Here is a 19,106-nt window from a genome sequence, read left to right as displayed (position 1 = left end):
TTCCGCTCCATGCCAAGTGTTTATTGGAGTCCCTTCTCCCTGCCGTCACTTGCAGCCAGACAATCTCCGCCCGAGCGCAGCCGCCTGCCTGCCGCTTCACGCCCCAGCTCCCTGGGGAGCGCAGGCTGCAAGAGCCAGCCCGGGGAACACGCAGCTCTGCTCAAGGAAGACGTTCTGAAAGCGCGGTGGGAGTCCTTGCGCCACGTGCTGCCCCTCGCCATGGCACTTTCCCCTATTTCCAAGGCCAGATGGTTGCTCCCAGGCCCCCCCAGTCCCACAACCACTCACCTCGCAGCAGATGCCTCGTTCAAGCGGGCTCTGTGCACGCGGGGGACAGGCACTGGTGTCCCACAGGTGCGCTGTCAGGTGCTGGGTAGCACCAGGGACTGGTAGATGAGGCTCCATGAGTGGCACGTCCTTGCATCCATTCTCCCTGCCGGCAGCCAGATCCAGCCGTGCCAGCCCCCAGGGACAGCCAGCTCCCTGGGGGGGGACACGGGGCAGGAGGGGCAGTTGGCAGCTGCTGTCCCACAAAAGCTGGGGCAGACGCAGGGGAAGCCACAGCTGTGGGAACGGCGCAGGACCTTCCCCGCGTCACCTGGGACGGATCCGTGCTGTTCGTCGGCAACCCGGCCGCGAGGCTGGAGAGGGACACGGAGGACAGGCAGTGACCCCCTGGGACGTGGCAAACGGTGCCCCCACATCCCCCCGTGACTCCCACAGCTGCCCAGGGCTGTCCTGGGGCTCAGGCATCCCCACAGGGACCGGGGCTGTCACCTGCCCACCTCCCACTGCCAACCCCACGGTCACCAGCTCCAGTTGGACGTGGGGAGAGACCAGTGGGATCCAGTTAGTTCAGACAAGGACCAAAGCACCCTTGTCCTTGACCCAGACACTGCGAGGGCCACGGCCACCTCCACAGGCTCAGAGAGGGGGCTGTCCCTGCTGTCCCAGGCCGGCTGCGTGCTGAGCCCCCCCAGCCCGCCCCATCCGCGCTGCGTAGGTTTGCACTGGGGTCCTTCTGGGCAGAAGCTGATGAGCTGTTCGGCACACATCACCCTCTCTGTGCTTGTACTCGCGCAGGGGACCTGTCACGCAGAGGAGAGGTTCCTGTTTGTGGGGACACAGCACCCCACGCCCTGCCCCGCAGGGATTTTAGCAGCGAGGGATGGGATGGGTGGGACAACCCTCCCTCAAGCCCAACGCAGTGGAAACCACTCCAGGATGGGCTGGGAGGGAGGAACGGGGGTTCCCCAGGAGCACCCAGGCTTGGCCTGGGGAGCGGTGGCCCTGGGTGGGTGCTGGTGGCATTTCTTCCCAGAAACAGGAGGTGGCATCAGGCGCTCGCTCGAGGCCAGACCCGAGGGGCACGGGTGCTGGGGTGGGAGAGGCTGGCTGGAGTCCCTGGTCTGGTCCCACACCAAACTTGGGGTAAAAATAGCTCTCGGGGACCTCGGTCACGTCGTACTCGTGCAGAAAGGCGCACTCATCGCCCTTCTTGCGGACCCCGCGCCACCAGTGCTTGCACACCTCCGTCTTCTCCTCGCCAACGTACCAGATCTGGCCCCAGCACACGCCCACGGCCAAACCCTGCCTGCACCCCACGGCCCCCGCTATGGCAGCCCCCCGACAGCCGGGACGTGCCCCGCGCAGCCCCTCCAGCCCTGCCCCAGCGTCCCCCAGCTCGGGATGCGTTGTTGGGAGCCCTCCTGGAGACGGAAAAGATTTGCAGCACCCACCAGGTGCACAGGGCTCTGTCTGATGGTCTCCAAGCAGCGTTACCATTTTGGGCCAAAACTCACCAACCCACAGGCCACAGAGCGATCTGCTACGGACACGGGCTGGTCACGGAGCGGAGAGGGGCCCCGCCGGCTCCCCGGTGTCCCCGGGATCTCGCAGGGTGGCACCAGCCCCATCCCTCACCCTTGGCGCTCAGCCCTTGGTGGAAGAGCTCGCAGACGGCCGCCCCAGCTCCACGGGGGAAGCAGGGCAGGGAGAGCTTCACCCGCCAGCGCCCAGACCACCGTGTGCCGTCGAGGGGAATCGCACCCCAGCCCCCTCCCCTGGCAAAGCTGTGCCAGATGCATCCCTGAGGGAGCGATGCCCGCAGCCAGCCTGGGAGGAGGCAGGAGGAGAAGCACCCAGGCGTTGCGGTGGGTGCAGCAACAACCAGGAGCACCAGCAAGGAGGAGAACCCCAACACCTGTGCACCCCATCACCCTCCAAGGATGCCACAGGACCCTGTCCCCAGTTTACTGTCCATACCCAGGAAGGAGCGGTGCTGAGCCCCTCGCTGCTGCTCCGCGTCAGTCTCCGAGCCAAACCCGATCCTCTCCACACCAGCCACCACCTCCTGCACCGGCCCTGCTCCGGCAAAACGCGCCGCCAGCCCAGCGTGGGCAGGGAGCAAAGGGGCTGGCAGCGGGAAACAGAGAGACCACCACGCTCCGCAGCCACCCTGGGCCTCAGCAGCACTTGGAAACCCTCCTCCTCCTCCTCCTCCTCCCCAAGCCAGAGCAAACCCAGCCCCGGCAGCAGCCCCCAGCCCTGCATTTACAGAGCCAAGCTGCCCACATCTGATCTCAATTTGCAGCCGCGATTGCCTGGTGCCGCAGCCCAGCTGCGGAGAGCTCGGCCCCGGGCCCCCATCACATCCCCCCGTCACTGCCTCTCTGCACCAATATCTGCTTTTCCTCTGGCCCCAGCTCTGGGGCAGAGCAGCCGCCGGCGAGGGTCTGCTGGGGCCGCGTTAACCCCCTGGCCGGGGGGCTCCTGCTCAGCTCAGCAAGGCACCGATCCTGGGTAGCGGGTTATTTGCACCCTGAGTGCTTCGAGCATTGTGGGGTGCAGAGCTACGCCGTCCCCAGCCCCGGCAGGACAGACCCACATCCTCGTGTGGGACGGCCAGGTCCTGCGTGGATGAGAAGCCCCGATGAGTCCTCACCACCGGGGCCGGGGCCCCCGGGTTTCTCCTAACGCTCTGTCCCTCCTCCATCACGCGGCTCCCGCGGCCACGCGCATCCCCGGCACGCGCCGGGAGCGACGTGGCCTGACACGTCGGGGATGGAGACCTGCTCCCATTCTGTCACTGCCTATAAAAGCACTGGCCCAGCGCTGCCCGCCTGCCGGAGCGTCGCCTGCGGGTGCTGCGGCCGCAGCCCCGCGCTGGGTGCTGAGCGCCCACCCGGCACCGAGCGGCTGTGCCAGCCACATCCCGTGCACACGCCGGGTCCCACACCGGGATGCCCGCCCCGTCCTGCGCAGATGGGAGGTTTTGGGGAGACCGTGGGTGCAGCCCAGCCGACTTGCCCTCCCCGGCAGCAGGCACCGGCTGGACACTGCTGGCACGGCAGCGGTGCTGGCGTTGCTCCCCACTGGCCCTGTGCGTGCTCGCTCGCGGTGTGCCAGAGCCACCATCCCGTCCCGTCGAGGGGGCCACGTCCCCCACACGCGCTTTCTGACCTGTCGGCTCGCAGCAGCGCGGTGCTGCTGAGCGAGAAGCTGGAGCCGACAGGCGTCACAAAGATCGCGATTGCCAAGTGACGGTCGCAGGCAGCCGGTGCTGGGTCACCACAGGGCCTCTCCCCTCCCCGCGGCCCTGGGGAGCGAGGGGGTCTCGGGAAGGGGTGCGAGCCCTGGTGACCTGCCCTGTCCCACTGCTTCATGTCGGAGCATCGCTAAGGGACAAGGGGAGCCAGGTCCCCCCCGCAGCACGGTGACCTCCCAGGAGGGAGAGACCAGGACCGTGGGCTCAGAGCAGGGGCGGGGGACAGCGGCCCTGGGACCCTGGCACGGGGCGAGGGGGCCACGCCGCAGCGACCGGGCAGAGGCAGCCCGGTGAGCTCAGAGCCGCCAGCTGCTGTTGTTCTCCCGTCCCGGACAATGGCCCAATGTCCCACGCTGCGGGGCGTTGCGCGGGGCCTGGCGCGCACACAGGACCCCATTGTGTCCCCGCTGCGGCACCGCACTTTCCCACTCCCACCGGCTTCACCGGGGGAGATCCCTCCAGGATGACACCCAGCCCCTCCTAGGGCCTGAAGATTTTGGAGGGGCCAAATCCTTTCCTCCCCCTCCACCATCCACGAGGAGAGCCTGGCCGGCGCTCCTGGCACAGCCGCGCTCTCCACCCACTCGGGAAGGGCTCTGGGGCTGCTCCCGGCACTTTGCCCCATCACAGCCCAGCTCCACCAGTGCGGCCAGGGAGGGAAGGCAGCCCCGGCACTGGCAGAGCCCCGCTTGCACCCCGGGCTGAGCTGCGGGAAGCCGGCCAGAGAATGGGAACGACCAGCCCCGCTCGCCGTGCCGGGGGCGGCAGGGGCTGGGAGCACCCAGGGCAACCCCAGCCCTGGCCCCCAGCCCGTGGGAGCGGGGACGGCCAGTCCTGCCCCACCATCACCTTCCTCTCCTCTCTGGCTGGCACGGAGCGGGGCTGCAGGGAGCAGCATCTTGGCAGAGCCGGCCCTTGGCAGGAACCGGCTTGGCCGGAGGGTCCCAGCCCGGAGCCAGATCCGGCCAGCGGGAGCTCGCCCGCTTCCTCCGGCCCCACGCCACCAGCAGAGAAAGCGCGGCCACTGCAGGTTCCGAAACGCCGGCCAGGGCACCGGCCACCACGCAGGACCCCAGCCGGGGACAGGCAGCAGGACGGGGTCGAGGGACGGTGGCAGCACCGAGAAAGCCGGTCCCCACCCACGCAGCGAGGCGCAAACGTGCCTCTCGTCCCGCAGGAACTCAGGCCACCGCCGTCACTACCATTTCCTTTTATTCCTGGCGTTTGTACATACACGGTACCAAACCCTCCTCTTCCACCCGCCTGCGCCCGGCCAGCGTCAGCGCTGCCCGGCCAGACCGGCCCCGCGGCACATGGGACACCGGGGCCCCACACGTTCCTCCCACGGGGACAGACCCACGCTCCCATCGGCATCCCCAAGACCCCTGGGCTGTTTGGAGGGTCAGGCAGTGGGATGGACCCATCCGAGGGACGGGGAGCGAGCCCCTGCTGCGGCACGGGGCTGGAGGCTCTTGGTCTGCAGGAGGGTCCCTAAGGAACCCAGGGAGCTGGGGGCCACCCACAGTCTTGGGGGGCCCTCTGAGCTCCAGAGCCAAGTCCTTCCTGCTGGGAAACCTCCCCTCCATTAAAACCAAAAGCGAGAGTAAAGAAAGGTAAGTACAAATCAGAGCAGTAAAAACCATAGGGAGGAAAAAAATATATATATTACTAAAGGGGCTAAAACTTCAAAGCCTCGTCCTGTTTGATCCTATATTGCTTTACATGGGCTGGGGTGGGGGGGGGGGAAAGAAAAAAAAAAATCTAATATCCAAAGTCCAACAGAAAGAACCAAAATCAAGTCTGCTTTCCCTTCCTGGGATGTGTTGGAGCTCTCCGGGGACCGAGAGGCATCGGGGTTGCGGCGGCCCCGGGAGCAGAGTGCTGGCCTGCCGTGGCACGTCCGCCGCCGGCCGGGGAGAGGGAACCGGGGAGGGGTTGAGTCTCCCCCGGTGCCACCCATCGCAGCACCGGGGCGTTCGGCCCCATGTCCAAGCAACCGCAAATGAGAACCAGACCCCTCGGCTCGGCCGCCCGCCTTTTATACTCTGATCTCATCGTCGTCTTCCTCGGTGAACGAGAACTCCTTGTCGGGGCGTTTCGGGGGGCCCCGCTGGCTCGGTGGCCCGGGGACAGGGCTGCGCTCCTCCGGCCCCGAGGCGCAGCTGGACGCCAAACTGCTGTCCTTGGGGCAGCGGCTGCCGGCGCCGTGGGACGGGCTCTGGCTCAGCGGGGCCGCAGTGGCCGGCGGGGAGCCGGGCAGGGCGGCATCCGCCTCCTCCTCGCGGCTCTCCTCCGCCTCGGGGTCTTCGTCCTGCTCCCACTGCTCCTTATCCATGATGCTCAGGACGTCCCCGAGCATGGAGGGCCCCAGGTCAATGTGGAAGGACATGATGGACTCGGCGTGCTTCATGCCCGCCCCGCTCTTGGCCACCACGACGGGCAGCTCCGTGATGTCCCCGAAGTCGCGCTCGTCCAAGCCGGGGCTCAGCGGCCCGGCGGCCGCCCCGTTTGGGCGCTGCTGCTCTTCGGGGCTCGCCTCCTCGGGCGGCTTCTTGACGGGGCTGGAGGAAAGGCTCTTGGGCAGCTGCCCCGCGCTCCTGTCCACCTCCTTCTCGTTGAGCTGCGGCAGGGAGACGGCGTTCTTCACGAAGAGTGCCGAATCCCGCAGCGAACCCAGCATATCCCGACGGTCGCCTCGCGTCACTGACTGCGAGCGCTTGCTGCTGCGGAAGCGGCGGGAGAGCAGGCTGGGTTTGGAGCCTCCCGGCTCCTCGCCCGCCTCCGGCCCCGGCTCCCCGGCCTTGCTGGTGAGGAAGGAGGTGTCCCCGAAGGCGTCCCCCGCCCGCCCCACGTGCATGGTGTGGCGGAAGTCCCCCAACGGCGCGCTGATCATCTCGGCCGTCAGGTCGGCCCGCGAGCGTCGCTTGGAGTGGGCAGAGTTGGAGACGAGTTGCTTGAGGATCGGCATGGCCGCGGCGGGGAGGGGCTGTGCCGCGCTGTACCGGGGCGGCCGAGATGGAGCCGCGCGTCCCGCGGATCCGGTCAGCGCTTGTGCCTGGTGCTGCACAGCTGGGATCCCACCGGCGTCACGGATGGGTCAGTCCTAGGGGACAGGAGAGAGGGACACGGTCAGGCTTCGAGGACACGGACGGGCACGGCCCTGCCGACGCCAGCCCTCACCCCGCCAGGCTGCGAAAAGCGACCCCACGCCCGCCAGCGGCTCCGCTCCGCTGGGAAAAGCCTCCACGCAGGGCATCGCTCCGCGGGGGACAGATCCCCACGCACCCTGAACTCCCCACATCCTCTGATGGAGCGGGTCCCACACCCTGTTCGCAGAGCAGGAAGGACCGCAGGGGAATGATCCGGGCGCAGGGGGGCTGTGGGACGATCTCCCACGCCACGTCCCATGTGAACGGGCACCAAAAGGGACGCGGGGCACCGCGGTCACCCGCCGTCCCCTCCTCGCGCTGCCCCAGCCCGTCGGAGCAGGGCCGCGCGCCGAGAAGATGCTTGGGATTTTTTTTTTTTTTTTAAATTGGAAGAAAGCGGGAGGAGCAGACGCCAGGAGGAATTGGAAACAGACGGCAGGAAGTGTGCGAGGAGGGCGTAGAGCCCCCGGGAGGCACCGCCAGCCACGCGGCGCGCGGGGGGAGCCGGGACGGGCGGGCACCCCACGGGTACCCCTTCACGTTTGGCAGGATGGGGACGTGGGGACGCAGCCTTGCTGCCACCCTACAGCACCCCAAAGCCTCCATGCTGCTCCTCGCTGAGCCCACGCGTGGCCGTGCCCACCCTCCCCGGCCACCTCACCGTCACGCCGTGACTCAGGGGTGGCAGCTGGCCGCAGGGATGACAAGGGCCCTGGCTGACCGCGACGCGGAGAGGCACGTTCCTCCTTCCCGTGGCCACCTCGGTGCCACCGGCCGACCCGTCCAGCCCAGCGCCTGTGGCCACGCGGGAGGGGACGAGGACAACGACCACGTCACCGCGTCCCGCACTTCCCCTGGCGCCAGGCAGCCCCAGGTGGTCCCGGGAGAGGCTGCTGGGGAGGAAGGGCTTGCGGCCGCCCGCTTCCTCTCTTCGGGCACCGCCAGCGACACCGTGGCCCCGTGACACGCACAGGGAAGGGACGGATGTCTCTCCTCTGAGTGAGCCTTGGGGCGGTGGCCACGTCCCCGCTGTTGCCCCCTCAGCTCCAGGGTGCAGCTAAGCAGCTCTGCGGGGTCTGCTGCCCCCCAGCCCCGCAGCCCACGGGCACCACGATCCCTGGCCCCGCACCCGCTCAGCCAGACACGGCAGCGGGCTGCAGCGTCTTCCCCACAGCTCCCGGCACAGCTGGGGGACAGCCCCTGCCCCACGTCCCTTCCCAAACCTGCCCCGCGATGCCCGTCCGCCCCCTGCCACGGCAGCGGGGCCTCGGGCAGGATGTGGCGGGGCTGGTCCCGTGCAGGCAGGACAGACTCTGACCCCACGAGGGTGCAAAGTCCCCGGTGCCCAGCCCTCCCACGCACAGCTTCCGTATGGGGCCGGCCACGGCAGGCACGCCCCGCGGCACGGCGTCGGCAGCACGCGGCCGCGCTCCCCATCCGTCCCCGTGCGGGACCCCATGGAGGCCACCTGACAGACGGCACACGGCGGGTCTGGCCCCAGGGAGCCCCCAGTTTATCCACAGCAGCCCCGGAAAGAGACGGAGCAGCCGCGCCACCTTCCCCACACCCCCAAACCCGGAGCGGGGTGCCCTTCTTTTCCCTGCCCTCGCCACATCCCAACGCAGACGAGTGGCTGGCTGGAGCCCCGCGCCCCTCGCCGGGATCTCACGCGCGCCCAGCTGCGCAGCACAGACGCTTTCCCCTTCCAAGGTCTCCTTCCAGGCCGGCATTCCTCCAGCCTTTTGGTTTTACATAAAACAAACACTCCCGGCGAGCTCCCCAGCTGGGCCAGGCAACCGTGCTGCTGATTTAGGCCATCTGGGGACTGTCCCTCCCTTCTATTTAGATTTCGGGGCCAAGTTCAGCATTCGCGAGATACTTCGCAAGCCTCGGCGAAGGGGCCACCGGGAGGTCGGAGCGTTAGCGGCGTGCGGCGGCCAGCAGCTCTCCATCACCGTCACAGCCTCCCAACGAGCCACCGCGTCCCCCCTCCACGTTCCCGCCCGCGAAGCGCCAAAAACCCCCTCCCGTCCCTCGACGCTTCGCTCCCGGCTCGCCCCGAGAGGCGAGGGTGGCGCGGCGGGACGCTGCTGCACGCGCAGCCCGGCTGCCGGCCCCGTCCTGCCCCGGGGGGAGCGGGACACAGAGCCCCTTTCTCCTCTCCTCGCTCCGGGAGAGGAGAGCGGATCCTGTGACGTTCCCGCTGCCGGAGCGTTCACAAAGGAAACCAGGCCAAGGCGGCTTCACCGCCGCCGCCTCTCCAGCTACCTACCGGGGAAAGCTGCTCCGTAACCCGAGAGACTTCGCAGGCAGCGAGCCCAGAGCAGGGCCGAGTCCCAGCAGGACTTTGGGGAACGGGCAGGGGATGGGACCTGCGAGAGGGGCTCGAGGACAAGAGGGATAGAGTGAACCCACAGACCACGCACCACCACACCCCATCCCATCCCGCTCAGCACCAGTCACCCACGGGGTCCACAGGGCACCAGTGGCTCCAAGAAAGAAGCCAGCGCACGGGTTCGCACGAGGGAAAGGCTGAACGCAGCCGCGCTCCCACGCGTCCTGCCCCCGGCTCGTCCCGCTCCCAGGCTGGGAGAGCCAAATCCAGGGAAGGGGAAAGCATCCCGGCCGGCCCGGCCGGCTCCAAACGAGCTTCCCCGGCTTCGCCGTGCAGAACGCCCCAGGCAGCGCCCTCCAGCCCAAAGACCAGAGGATGCTCTCCCCACCCTGCCGGGCGCCGGGGCTGCGCCGGACCGGTTGGGTCCCCACCGTCCCACACCTTGGGGCACGGCGGGCAGGACGGACGCGCTCACCGGCTGCTCAGCCCCCCTTTTTGGCACGCTGCCGCCCGGGGATCCGGCTCGGGCGGCCCTTTGATGTTGCTGCCTGGCAGACAGTTGCCAGAGACAGCGCACGGATCACACCCCGCCACCTCCAGCCCGGGACGGGACCGGCCCGTCATCACACCCTTGCGTCGGGCTCCCCGGCGAGTCTTCCCAGGGCCGGGGGGGAAACGGTCCTGTTCGTTTGGGCAGCCCAAGAGTCCCGGTGACCGCCTCCTCCCCGGCGCGGGTGACAGGTCTGGTCCTGTCGCTGGCACTGGGATGCCACTGCGGTTCATCCGTGGGACTCGCGGAGCAGCCTTGGCAGTGCCTCTGGAAGCAGAAAGGCAGCCAGGGCCAGCGAGACGGCTCGCCCGGGGCGGGAGGCGAAGCGCAGCCCTCACCAGGGCTATCGGCACGCCGACCAGCGCCAAGCCGGGGAACTCGCCGCCCCAGCGCCAGCACCGAGAGCAGAGCGGTGCTCCCGGAGGGACTGCCGACGACCAGGAGCTCGCCAGAGTTCAGCCAGGAACTATTGGCAGGACGCGCCAGAACACGCACAGGACCATAAATCCTCCTGCTACGGGGCCGCGAGCCAGCCCGCGGCTCTCCAGGGCGAGGAGGGGACGTTTCCGGGGGGAAAGGTTATCTCCTTGCTGGCCCTGGCTCTGTCTCTCACAAAAACAGGGGCTGGCCGGGGTCCGACAGGATACCGGGGCCAAACAGACCTCCCGACCTCCGCCGGGCTCCGAATTCCTGTGGTTTCGCTGGGGTGGACGGGAAGTAAACAGGCAGGCTTCCCACGGCTCGGCCGCGGCACCCTACCTGCCGGCGAGGCCTGGCACCCCACAGCCGGCCGGCTCGGGGGGCCCGCGACCGCGGCGGCTGTTTGTGCCCGCAACAAAACCCGGGGAACAAAGGGAGAGACCGCCGCGGTCAGCACAACGCCGCCGGCAGCGGCTGTCGGGGCCGGGGAGCCAGCCCCACGGCCAGGCCAGCCCACGGCGGCGTCGAGCGGCTGGCCCCGGCGATGGCGATTGACGCCGGCCTGGCTCTTCCATCCCCCTCCCAACGCCAGGACCCAAACCCGCCGAACCTCTCGGCGTTAAACCTCCAGCTGGATGCGCTCCACCGTCTCCGAGGGAGCCGCGGCCAAAATAGATTTGTTTACTGTGTGCCCTGCTAGGGAGAAAGCCCCGCCGTCCCTCCGCTGCCCCGCTCCGTGCCTCAGTTTCCCCTCCCGACTGCCAACGATCCCGGCTCCCACCCAAACCCCCTGGCCCTCCCGATCTATACGTTCGGCGCTCGGAAACATCCATACTCCACGCCGCCAAAACAAGGGTCAAACCAGGGCGGCGCGGGTTGCGTCCAGTTCCCCACGAGCGATCGTCGCCCCGCAGCCCACCCCCCCCCCCGCCCCGGCTGTCCGGGCACCGGGGAGGGGGTTTGGGAGCCAAGCCCGTGCCCAGGATTGGGCGGGTTCCCCGCTCTCCGCGGGGGGAGCCGGCGTGGGCTCCCCAGGGATGGCGAGCGGGGGCGGAGGGGAGGCCGGAGCCCTGTCCCGGGCTGGGGCAGGATGAGCCGGAGGGGGATTTTGGGCGGCTCTGACTCAGCACCGTCCTGCGCCCAGAAGGGCCGGGGAACGGGGAGGGGTGGGGGGGTGGAGGGGGGCAGCCACCGCCCCGGCCGCGGTCACCGCGGGTGGGGTGAAGCCGGGCCGGTGGCCCGGGCTGGGCAAACACGGCTCCGCATCCTGTTAACGCCTTCGCCCACCCGCGCCCGCCGCGGACCGGCCCCACGCCCCCGTGGGTGTGTGTGTGGGGGGGGTCACCGCCGCCCCCAGCCCCGTTACCGGTGTTCGGGACAGCGCCCGGGACCCCGCCCGCTACCGGACAAAAGCCTGAGCCCGGGGTCCGGCTGCCTCCCCCCGGGCCGGGCCGAACCGAGACCCACCGTGGCCCGGACCCCCCCCCGCCTCAAAACCCGACCCCTTACCTGCGCGCCCGGGACCGGCCGCCGGCCCATGGCCGAGCCGAGCCGAGCCGAGCCGAGCCGATCCGGAGCCGGAGCCGAGCCGCTCCCCCACGCACCCCCCCAAGCCGCGGCGGGCATGATGTCATCGCCCCGCCCCGACCAATGGCGCGGCGGTACGTCACGGGGCAGCCCCCACGCTCTCCATTCAAACCTGAGTGGGCGGGGCAAGCCTTGTCCCGGGCGCGGCCCCGCCCGAGGGGGGGTCCCGGGTCCGTCCCGGTTTTATGGGGGGGGTCTCCTCGAGTGGGGTCCCGAGTGGGGTCCCCGGTCCCCTCCATGGGCGGGGTGGAGGGATCCGCGGGGTTGGAGGAGGTCCCGGATCCCTTCTCGGGTGGGAGGGGTCACGAGTGGGGTCCCCGGGGGCAGCGCAAGGGGCTGGCTGCACCCCTGGGAGAGCGGCCGGGGGTTGGGGAGGTGGGGGGTGACCCACTCGAATTAATTAAGGGGAATTAAGAGCCAAGCTGAGCCGCCATGAGGAGGAGGGTTCAGCCCCGGGGCAGCACCGATGTCCCCGCTCCACTCGTGACCGTGACACACACGAGGCTGCAGCACCCACACGCGCCCTCCGCCGCCCCCCAGCTCTCTGTCCCCGGCCAGCCCCGCGGACCCATCCCCCTCGTGGGGCCCACGGGGCCCCTCTGGGCCGTGGGGGGACTGGGTGACCCGTGGTGGGGACGCGACGGCGGGGCCACCGTGGCCACCGCGACCCCCTGGGTGCTGGCGATGCGCTGAGAGGGAGAGCGCAGGGCTGCAGAGCCGCTCGCGGGGATTAGGACGAGACCCCCGTGGGAGAAGAGGGGCGGGAGAGACGAGATGATCCCGAATCTGCCTAATGCAGCATTTCTTGCGGATTCCGGGGCGCCTGGCGCCTCTGCGGAGGGTGGTGGCGAGTGGGCTCCCAGGATGCCCCGGCCACGCGACCCCCCGAGAGCTGGGACACGGTGCTGCTGGCAGCCAAAGATTTCTCGCGTCGTGGGCGCAAGGAGCTCTGTTGCTCGGGCTTGGCAGCACCAAAGCGGCAGCCGTGGCTGCGGCAGCACCGGGCGCTTTGCTGGCACATCTGGCACAGCCGCTTCTCCTCCGTGGGAAGGGCAGGAGGCCGCTCGCGGTGTGAGCACGGAGCCGTCGCTCCCACGGGCTGTGTGGGCAAGCGTGGCGCTGCGGAGGTGCTGGCGTTGGAGAGGCTCCGCTGGGCCAAGCACTGTGGTCAAACCACCCCAGGCACGGCCCCTGCCTGCGGCCCGGGGGTCCAGCACCCCTCTGCCTCTGCCGGTGCCTGCAGTCTGCGTCCCAGGCTGTGCTGCCTCCTCGCCTCACACCCGTGCCATTTTCATAGCCCCCGTTTTTTTGGGAAACTTTATTTTTCTTGCTTTCCATGTGGGGAAACTGAGGCAGGAGGCAAAGCCCTGTGCCCGTAGTTGAGCAAGGGTCCCCAGGGAGCCGCAGCAGTGGGTGAGGAAGAGGAGGAGGGCTTGCCAGAGCCCCCAACGGCAGCTCTATCCGCTCGTGGGGGGCCAGCGCACGATAAGCGAAGGAAAGCGTGGCACCGGTGCGGCACTGCTCACCTCACCTGACGCCGTCACGGGAGCACGGCGCTGGCTGAGACAGCGCGGTCAGGAGGGATTAAAATCACCCGGCTGGTGGAAGGCTGCTGCGGGCTGGCCTGACTCCGGCTGGAAGAGCAGGCACCCACTCAACTTGAAAAACTGCCGGGGGGAGATGGCCCCCTCCTCGCTGCGCCCCGGCAGCATCCGGGGACACGCGGGACCCCCAGGCTGGGTCCGGCCCTGGGGAGGTGGCAGCGAGGTCGGGGTGCTGGGAGGCTGGGGAGCGCGGAGCGAGCGGCTGCGTGGCTCCCGCCCTTCCCGGACCTGTCGCTGGCTCCTTTTGCTACTTCTCAGCAGCTTTTGAAAGCGGAGAAGAAAAGAAAAAAAAAAAAAAAAGAAAGAAAAGAAAAGGCTTGAAAAGCACTTTGAAAAGCACTTTGCAAAGCAGGCCAGGGAGAAGCGCCCGAGCTTCCCGGCAGCCCCGTCCCCTCCTCCTGCCGCCAGCGCCTGCCAGCTTTGTCTGCCGACGCTGCCGCAGCCGCGCAGGAGATGCTGCCGAGTGCGCTGGTGCTTTCTCCGAGCCCCAGTCACCACCATCCGGACACCCCAGGGTGCTGGGAATGGGGCATTGCCCCCACAGCCCCAACACCCCAAATCCCTCCAGTCGCAGGTGTTCCCACAGACACTGGCTTGTGCCCACAGACGTGGGGCTTCGGCCCTTCGCCGTGGGGTGAGCGGTTATCTGGCTAACTGGCACACCCGCCGTGCACCGCTGGCACCTCGGCACCCACGGGCGAGCGCCAGGACACGCTGCGTGCAGGTCGGAGCCTGCCACGGGCCGGCTCTCCCTGCAGCTGCGTGCTTTTCCCAGCCGGCACGCTCGCCAGGCTGGCAGTGCCGGGGATCAGGCCCACGCAACCCACCGCCCACCCGCGACCCCAGCACCCAGCCGCGGTGCAGCCGTCCCGGCTTACCCCAGCGCGGCGGCTGCGGGGATCCCACCACAGCTGGCAGCGCCTGTGGAACCCCTCTGCCCTGGCAGAGCTTCGGCCGGGGTGCCGCGGTGTGCCCAACGTCACGATGCCGGGCATCCATGGCCGTGGGACAGGATGCACCGACCCGGCTCCGTCCTCTCCCCGCCGCCGGCAGCTCTGCCCGTGCCGTCAGCATCGCATGGCAGCCTGGCACGGCGCAGGAGGCGGCAGGGCCTGGGGCGCGTGGGGCTCTGAGGATGCGCCGAGTCCCATCGAGTTCCCCCAGCGCAGGCAGGAGGGGCTGTCCCTGTCCCCACGGCCCAAGGCAAGGGAAAGGGGGACACTTGGCTCTGACCCGAGAGCTGGCGGGGAATTGGGAAATCTGGAGGAAAGGGAGCGCCCGGGCTGCAGGGCTGCTTCTCCTCCACCGAGAAAATTTATCTTTGCTCTGATTACTGCTTGCTTGATCTAATCTCAGCCTGGAGAATAAACTGTTACTGCCTGACTCCTCCTTCAGATAAAATAAATAAGAATTTATTGAAAAAAAATCACAGAATTCAGCCCAGGTTTACAGGTCGCAACCTCCATTTCTGGCACACAACCTTCCCCGCATCATGTCCGAGTGGGTACCGCTCCGCGCAGACAAGGTCTGGGGGTGCAGCTCCTCCCCTCCGTCCCGCTTCGGCTCGCCAACCCCGATAAGCGAGCGGTGCTCTGCCCTTGGGAGAGCCGAGCGGGAGTCGGGAGATAACGTCAAGGCCGATTCGGTCGGCGGCGACTGATCGCTGCCGACAGCTCGCCCTGCCCGTCTGCCGCACAGAGCTGGCGGCGGGGCTGGGTGCCGGCAGCGCAGACCTGCGCGCGGGGGCCGGGGTGGCGGGAGGGATTTTTGGAAAGAGCTTTGGAAGGAGACAGGTGGCTGTGCTTGGTGGGGAGCACGGTGCCTTCCCCCGTGAGCCCAGCCCATCCTGTTGCATCTGTGCCGTGGGGAAACTGAGGCAGCACAGGCAAGCGCGGGCTCCCGCTGGTGCTGCCGGCACTTGGCCCATCTCTGCAGTGCCCTTATTGGGCTTCGTGCCCTGTGTGGCTCCCACGCCGTCCCCGATGAGGGTCTCTGGGGAGCAGGGGGGGAACCCACCGCTGCAGCGGGATGCGGGACCTGCCACCGCCTCGGGCGCCGCATCCATCAGCCGGGGGGAACCGCCAGCGGGAAGGGCTCGTGCCAGCTTTGCCACCACCGCTGCCACGTTGCCCCAGGTGCTCTGGCCACAGCCGCACCAGCAGCTTCACCTCCTGGCACTGCACCAGCTCCAAACCTGCTGTGGACGTTGCTGCACCCTCTGGCTTCTCCTCCCCGGGGCCAGGGGTGAGCCTAGCTGGGATGGGTGAGCGTGGCCTGGGCTCCGCTCCACCCCGGGTGCCAGGGCTGCGGCACGCCGCTGTGCCGGGGAGCACACGCAGACCCCGCACGGGCGCCTCCCGGGACCCGCAGCCCCCCTGTCCCTGCAGTGGGGGACACGTCCAGGGCCGCGTGCTCGCTGGGTCGTTGCTGCTCACAGGGGCTGGCACGCGCCCTGCGCAGGATGGGATGGGAGCATCCCTCGCATGAGGAGGAGCCGCATCCCTCTCACAAGGACTGTTCTTTGCACGAGGAGCGTCCCTCGCATGGGGAGCATCCCTCGCATGAGGAGCATCTGTCTCAAGAGTACTGTCCTTTGCACAAGGAGCGTCCCTCGCACAGGGAGCATCCCTCGCACAGGGAGCGTCTGTCTCAAGATTACTGTCCTTTGCACGAGGAGCATCCCTCGCACGGAGAGCGTCCCTTGCACGGGGAGCTCACCCGTGCTGCTCGACTCCCCAGACTGCTCTGCCCCGCGTCTCTGGCGGCTCCGTGTCCCAGCCCCGGTGGGAGGAAGGTCACTCTTGCACAAGCCGGGACGCCTGGGGCTGGAGCCGGGTTGCAAATGAGGGGTGGGATTTGTCTGGCCAAATGCAGACCCCCCTGCCCCTCGTGCCAATGCCGTCACCCGAGTGGGGTGTTGGGGCTCCCTTCGCTGCCCGGGGGTGGGACGGGCACCCTTGGGTGCTGCGCTCCCTTCGGCGCCAGCTCCCACGTGGGTCAGATGAGTCACCTGCCAGGAACGTCCTCTGCTCCCCGCTGGCTCTGACGTGCCGAGGCGTGCCCCAGTCCTGCGGCAAGGGGCTGCGCAGACCCCACAGCCCCCAGCCCCGGCAGCAGCCCCCGGCCCAGGACGCGGGTGCCAGCGCTTTCCTGGTGCTGTGGGCAGGCTGAGCCTTCCCCATCTCGCCTCTGGACCCACGCCGTTTGCTGCCGGAGGGGTGACAGGCGAGGAAACTGGGGCGCAGCACCCAGCTTTTCCTGCCAGGCCTGAAGGGCAGAGCAGGCAGCGAGGGCGGCTGCAGGAGAAATCCCCGGTGCCGGCAACGCCAAAAACGCCCGGTGCATTGGGGTCACCTCCCTCCTCCCCTATCCCCCCACCAGCTCCCCTTTCCCTCCAACCCAACTGCTCAGTTGGGAAACCATCCTCCACGGGATGGAAACACCCCGGGATACGGCCGTCACGGCTCCCGGTGCTGTTCCGGGCCCTATCCCGGCACCCTCCACCCGGTTCCTCCCGCGGGGCTGACACAAGCGCTGCCGGGGCAGCGGGACAGACGGACGCGCGTCCCGCCAGCAGCGGGGTGAGAGTGAAGCGAGATGGGCTGATCCTCAGGGCTGTTTTATTGGCACCCACCTCGGCTCAGCCCGGGCGCCGCGGCACTGCCGGGCCGGTGCCTGGCTCAGCGGTAGGCACTGCGGGGGTTTTGCTGTGCAGAGACCCCCGAAACGGCCACGGAGCCCTCCCCGGGCATCGCCACGCCCCCGCGCCCCTCATGCTCCCGGATCTCTGCATTAGGTCAAACCCCATTAAAAAAAAAACCCCAAACCACCAGAAACGCAGAGGGGGGCTGGGGTGCTGCACCACCCCGTCGGAGCTCTCGCCACAGCCCCTGCGCGGCCCCAGGGTGCAAAATGGGGGGGGACACACGTCAGCACCGCTTGCACCTCGGCAGGGCTCTCCTGGGGTCCGAGGCCTGGGTTCTCCTGGGGGGCTGCGCCGGGCCAGGCACAAACGAGGGGAGGAATTAATTGCTCCCTGGGCTCCTAGCCCAGCAGCTGCCCCCTTCTCCCAAAGGCTGGGGGGGTCCAGGGTGGGGGGTTCCTGTCCAGAGATCTTAACACCAGCAGAGCTCCTCCGTGGTCGGGGGTCTCCGTGTCACCGCTCGTCCCCACGTCCTGGGGGAGCTGCAAGCAGAGCGGCCGGCGTTTGGCACGGCAAGAGCCCCCGCACCCAGCCCGGCAGCACCCACGGGACCCCGGCGAGGCCGGCAGCAGCGCGGGGGCAGCCAGGGCAGACGCCACGGGCGAAGTCTGGTGCAATCCTGCCGGCACCTCGAGCCCTCCCGCCCCAGCTCGGCCGAGGAGTCCGTGACGCAGAAAGCTTTGGCCAAAGAGAAGAGCTGGGTTCTGCTCCCCAGTGCCAGGGCAGGCGCTCGGCGTTTTGCTCCGGCGCTGCCGAGAAAGCGAAACACCCGCCGCGGCGCTGAGCCCGGGGCCCTTCATCCTCTCTGCTTCCTCCTCCTCTTCTCGCCCTTGCTGCTTTTTTCTTAATTTCTTGGGGCTTTTCTTTTTTAATTTTTTTTTTAAGTATTTTTTTTTCCTCCTGTTTGTTTTCGCTTCTGTTTAAATATCAAACGAAAGAAGAAAATCCAGCGATGGGGGCTCTGGAGCCGGGGGCCAGGCTGCTGGGCGGGCGGTAGAGGGTGCCGGGCTGGCTGGGGGGGTTGCCGGGGGTCTGGGGGGTGGGAGTCCTGCTGGCTTTGGGGCGGAAGAGGCTGCCCTGCTGCGGGGAGGTGCTGTTGGCCAGGGGCGCGTGGTCGGGCTCGCCCGAGTCGCTCTCGGTGTAGCTGTACGCCTGCGCCCGCGAGATGCCCTTCTGCTGCCGCCGCCACGAGTTGTAGTAGGTGGGGTCGCTGATGTAGTGGTTGACGAAGGAGTGGGCTTTCTGGTGGCCGGGGTCCACCTCGTACTCGCTGTCGCTGCCCTGAAGAGCAAGACGGAGGGGGGTGAGCATGGGGTGATGGGGGGCATCACCCCCAACCTCAAAACCAGGGTGAGCTTTCCCGGTCCTCTTTTGGGGATGTTGGCTGGGACAGCTGCAGCCCCGCTGAGGTGCTTCTGGCTTTCGCTAAAGCGAAATAAAACCTCATCCAAAACGGTTGCAGGGTCCTGGGACCCCGTGGGGGCGGTCCCTGAGGCCGTGATGCCCCCTGGCTGGCGGGGAGGGTGTTTTTGGGAGGCGGGTGCTGCAGCCCCGCATCCCGGCTGCCGGTAATTGGATTCAGCTTCCCCTGGCCCAGCACAAAGGGGCCATTGAGGCGGCGGGGAAGCTGCTCCGCGCCAGCCCCAGCTCCCGCCGCTCTTCACAGCTCCTCAAAAGCCACTCCAGCCCCGCTCAGGGAGGAGGGAACGCAGCCGGCATCCAGCGCGCGAGGGCGAAAGAAACAGCCGGGGCAGGGAACGAGGCGGGGGGTCCCCGGGGCTGGTCCCCCTCCTGCTCGGGGACCACCTCGGGGACCCCCAGGACCTTCCCTTGGGCTTCGGCCTCATCTTTGCAGACGCCACCCAGCACCTGTCCCGGGGCCGATGCTCCCGCGGCAGCCCCAGAGCTGCCTGCCCAGGGTGCTGCCCGCGGCCGCCCTCTTGCCCGGCCACAGCTGCCCGTTTCTCCGGGACGAGACAAAGGTGCCATTTTTGCGGAGTTGGCAGAGCCGCGGCCGTTGCCACCAGCGACCGGGCAGCGGGACAGTCCCCAACCCCGCTGCCCTCCCGGCCCCTTGTCCCGAGCAGCCCCCAGGGCCCCCCCCCCCACCCCGCGATGCCACATCCCCAGCACACGGGCTGGGGGGCCGTGCCAGCTTCGCGCTGGAGCTGCGCCGCCAAGCCACAGGGGATGCCACTGCCTAAAAGCGGG

The 19,106-nt window shown here is 68.5% G+C and overlaps 2 protein-coding genes across 5 annotated transcripts in view; both read right to left on the bottom strand.

Annotated features, from left to right (window-relative positions):
* Nucleotides 1–4,742: 4,742 nt before the first annotated feature.
* CDC42EP4 (CDC42 effector protein 4) lies at nucleotides 4,743–13,407 on the bottom strand. Of its 4 annotated transcripts, XM_086762577.1 has the most exons (3): nucleotides 9,507–10,009; nucleotides 8,969–9,068; nucleotides 4,743–6,650 (listed from the first exon to the last, which is right to left on the bottom strand). In XM_086762577.1, the coding sequence occupies exon 3, from the start codon at nucleotides 6,513–6,515 to the stop codon at nucleotides 5,586–5,588; it is 930 nt and encodes a 309-aa protein (XP_086618703.1). In that variant the 5' UTR covers nucleotides 6,516–6,650; nucleotides 8,969–9,068; nucleotides 9,507–10,009; the 3' UTR covers nucleotides 4,743–5,585. The 4 variants fall into 4 exon arrangements, with proteins under 4 accessions (XP_086618703.1, XP_086618702.1, XP_086618704.1 ...); XM_086762576.1 differs by lacking the exons at nucleotides 8,969–9,068; nucleotides 9,507–10,009 and adding an exon at nucleotides 13,115–13,407; XM_086762578.1 differs by lacking the exons at nucleotides 8,969–9,068; nucleotides 9,507–10,009 and adding an exon at nucleotides 13,120–13,407.
* A 3,396-nt stretch (nucleotides 13,408–16,803) lies between these two features.
* SDK2 (sidekick cell adhesion molecule 2) overlaps nucleotides 16,804–19,106 on the bottom strand; it is a 44,591-nt gene continuing 42,288 nt past the window's right edge. The window contains exon 45 of the mRNA XM_086762414.1: nucleotides 16,804–18,176. Within this exon, the coding sequence (XP_086618540.1) occupies nucleotides 17,823–18,176 (354 nt within the window). The 3' untranslated portion in view covers nucleotides 16,804–17,822. The remainder of the gene's footprint in view (nucleotides 18,177–19,106) is intronic.

Source organism: Chlamydotis macqueenii, chromosome 18 (assembly GCF_036417535.1).
Source record: "Chlamydotis macqueenii isolate bChlMac1 chromosome 18, bChlMac1.mat, whole genome shotgun sequence".
NCBI classification, from domain to species: domain Eukaryota; kingdom Metazoa; phylum Chordata; class Aves; order Otidiformes; family Otididae; genus Chlamydotis; species Chlamydotis macqueenii.
Note: the sequence above shows the minus strand (reverse complement) of the source record. Positions and strands in the feature narration are given on the sequence as shown.

Bases quoted from the DNA above. Each gene is read 5' to 3' on its own strand.
- CDC42EP4 (XM_086762576.1), bottom strand. From the start codon at position 6,515: ATGCCGATCCTCAAGCAACTCGTCTCCAACTCTGCCCACTCCAAGCGA.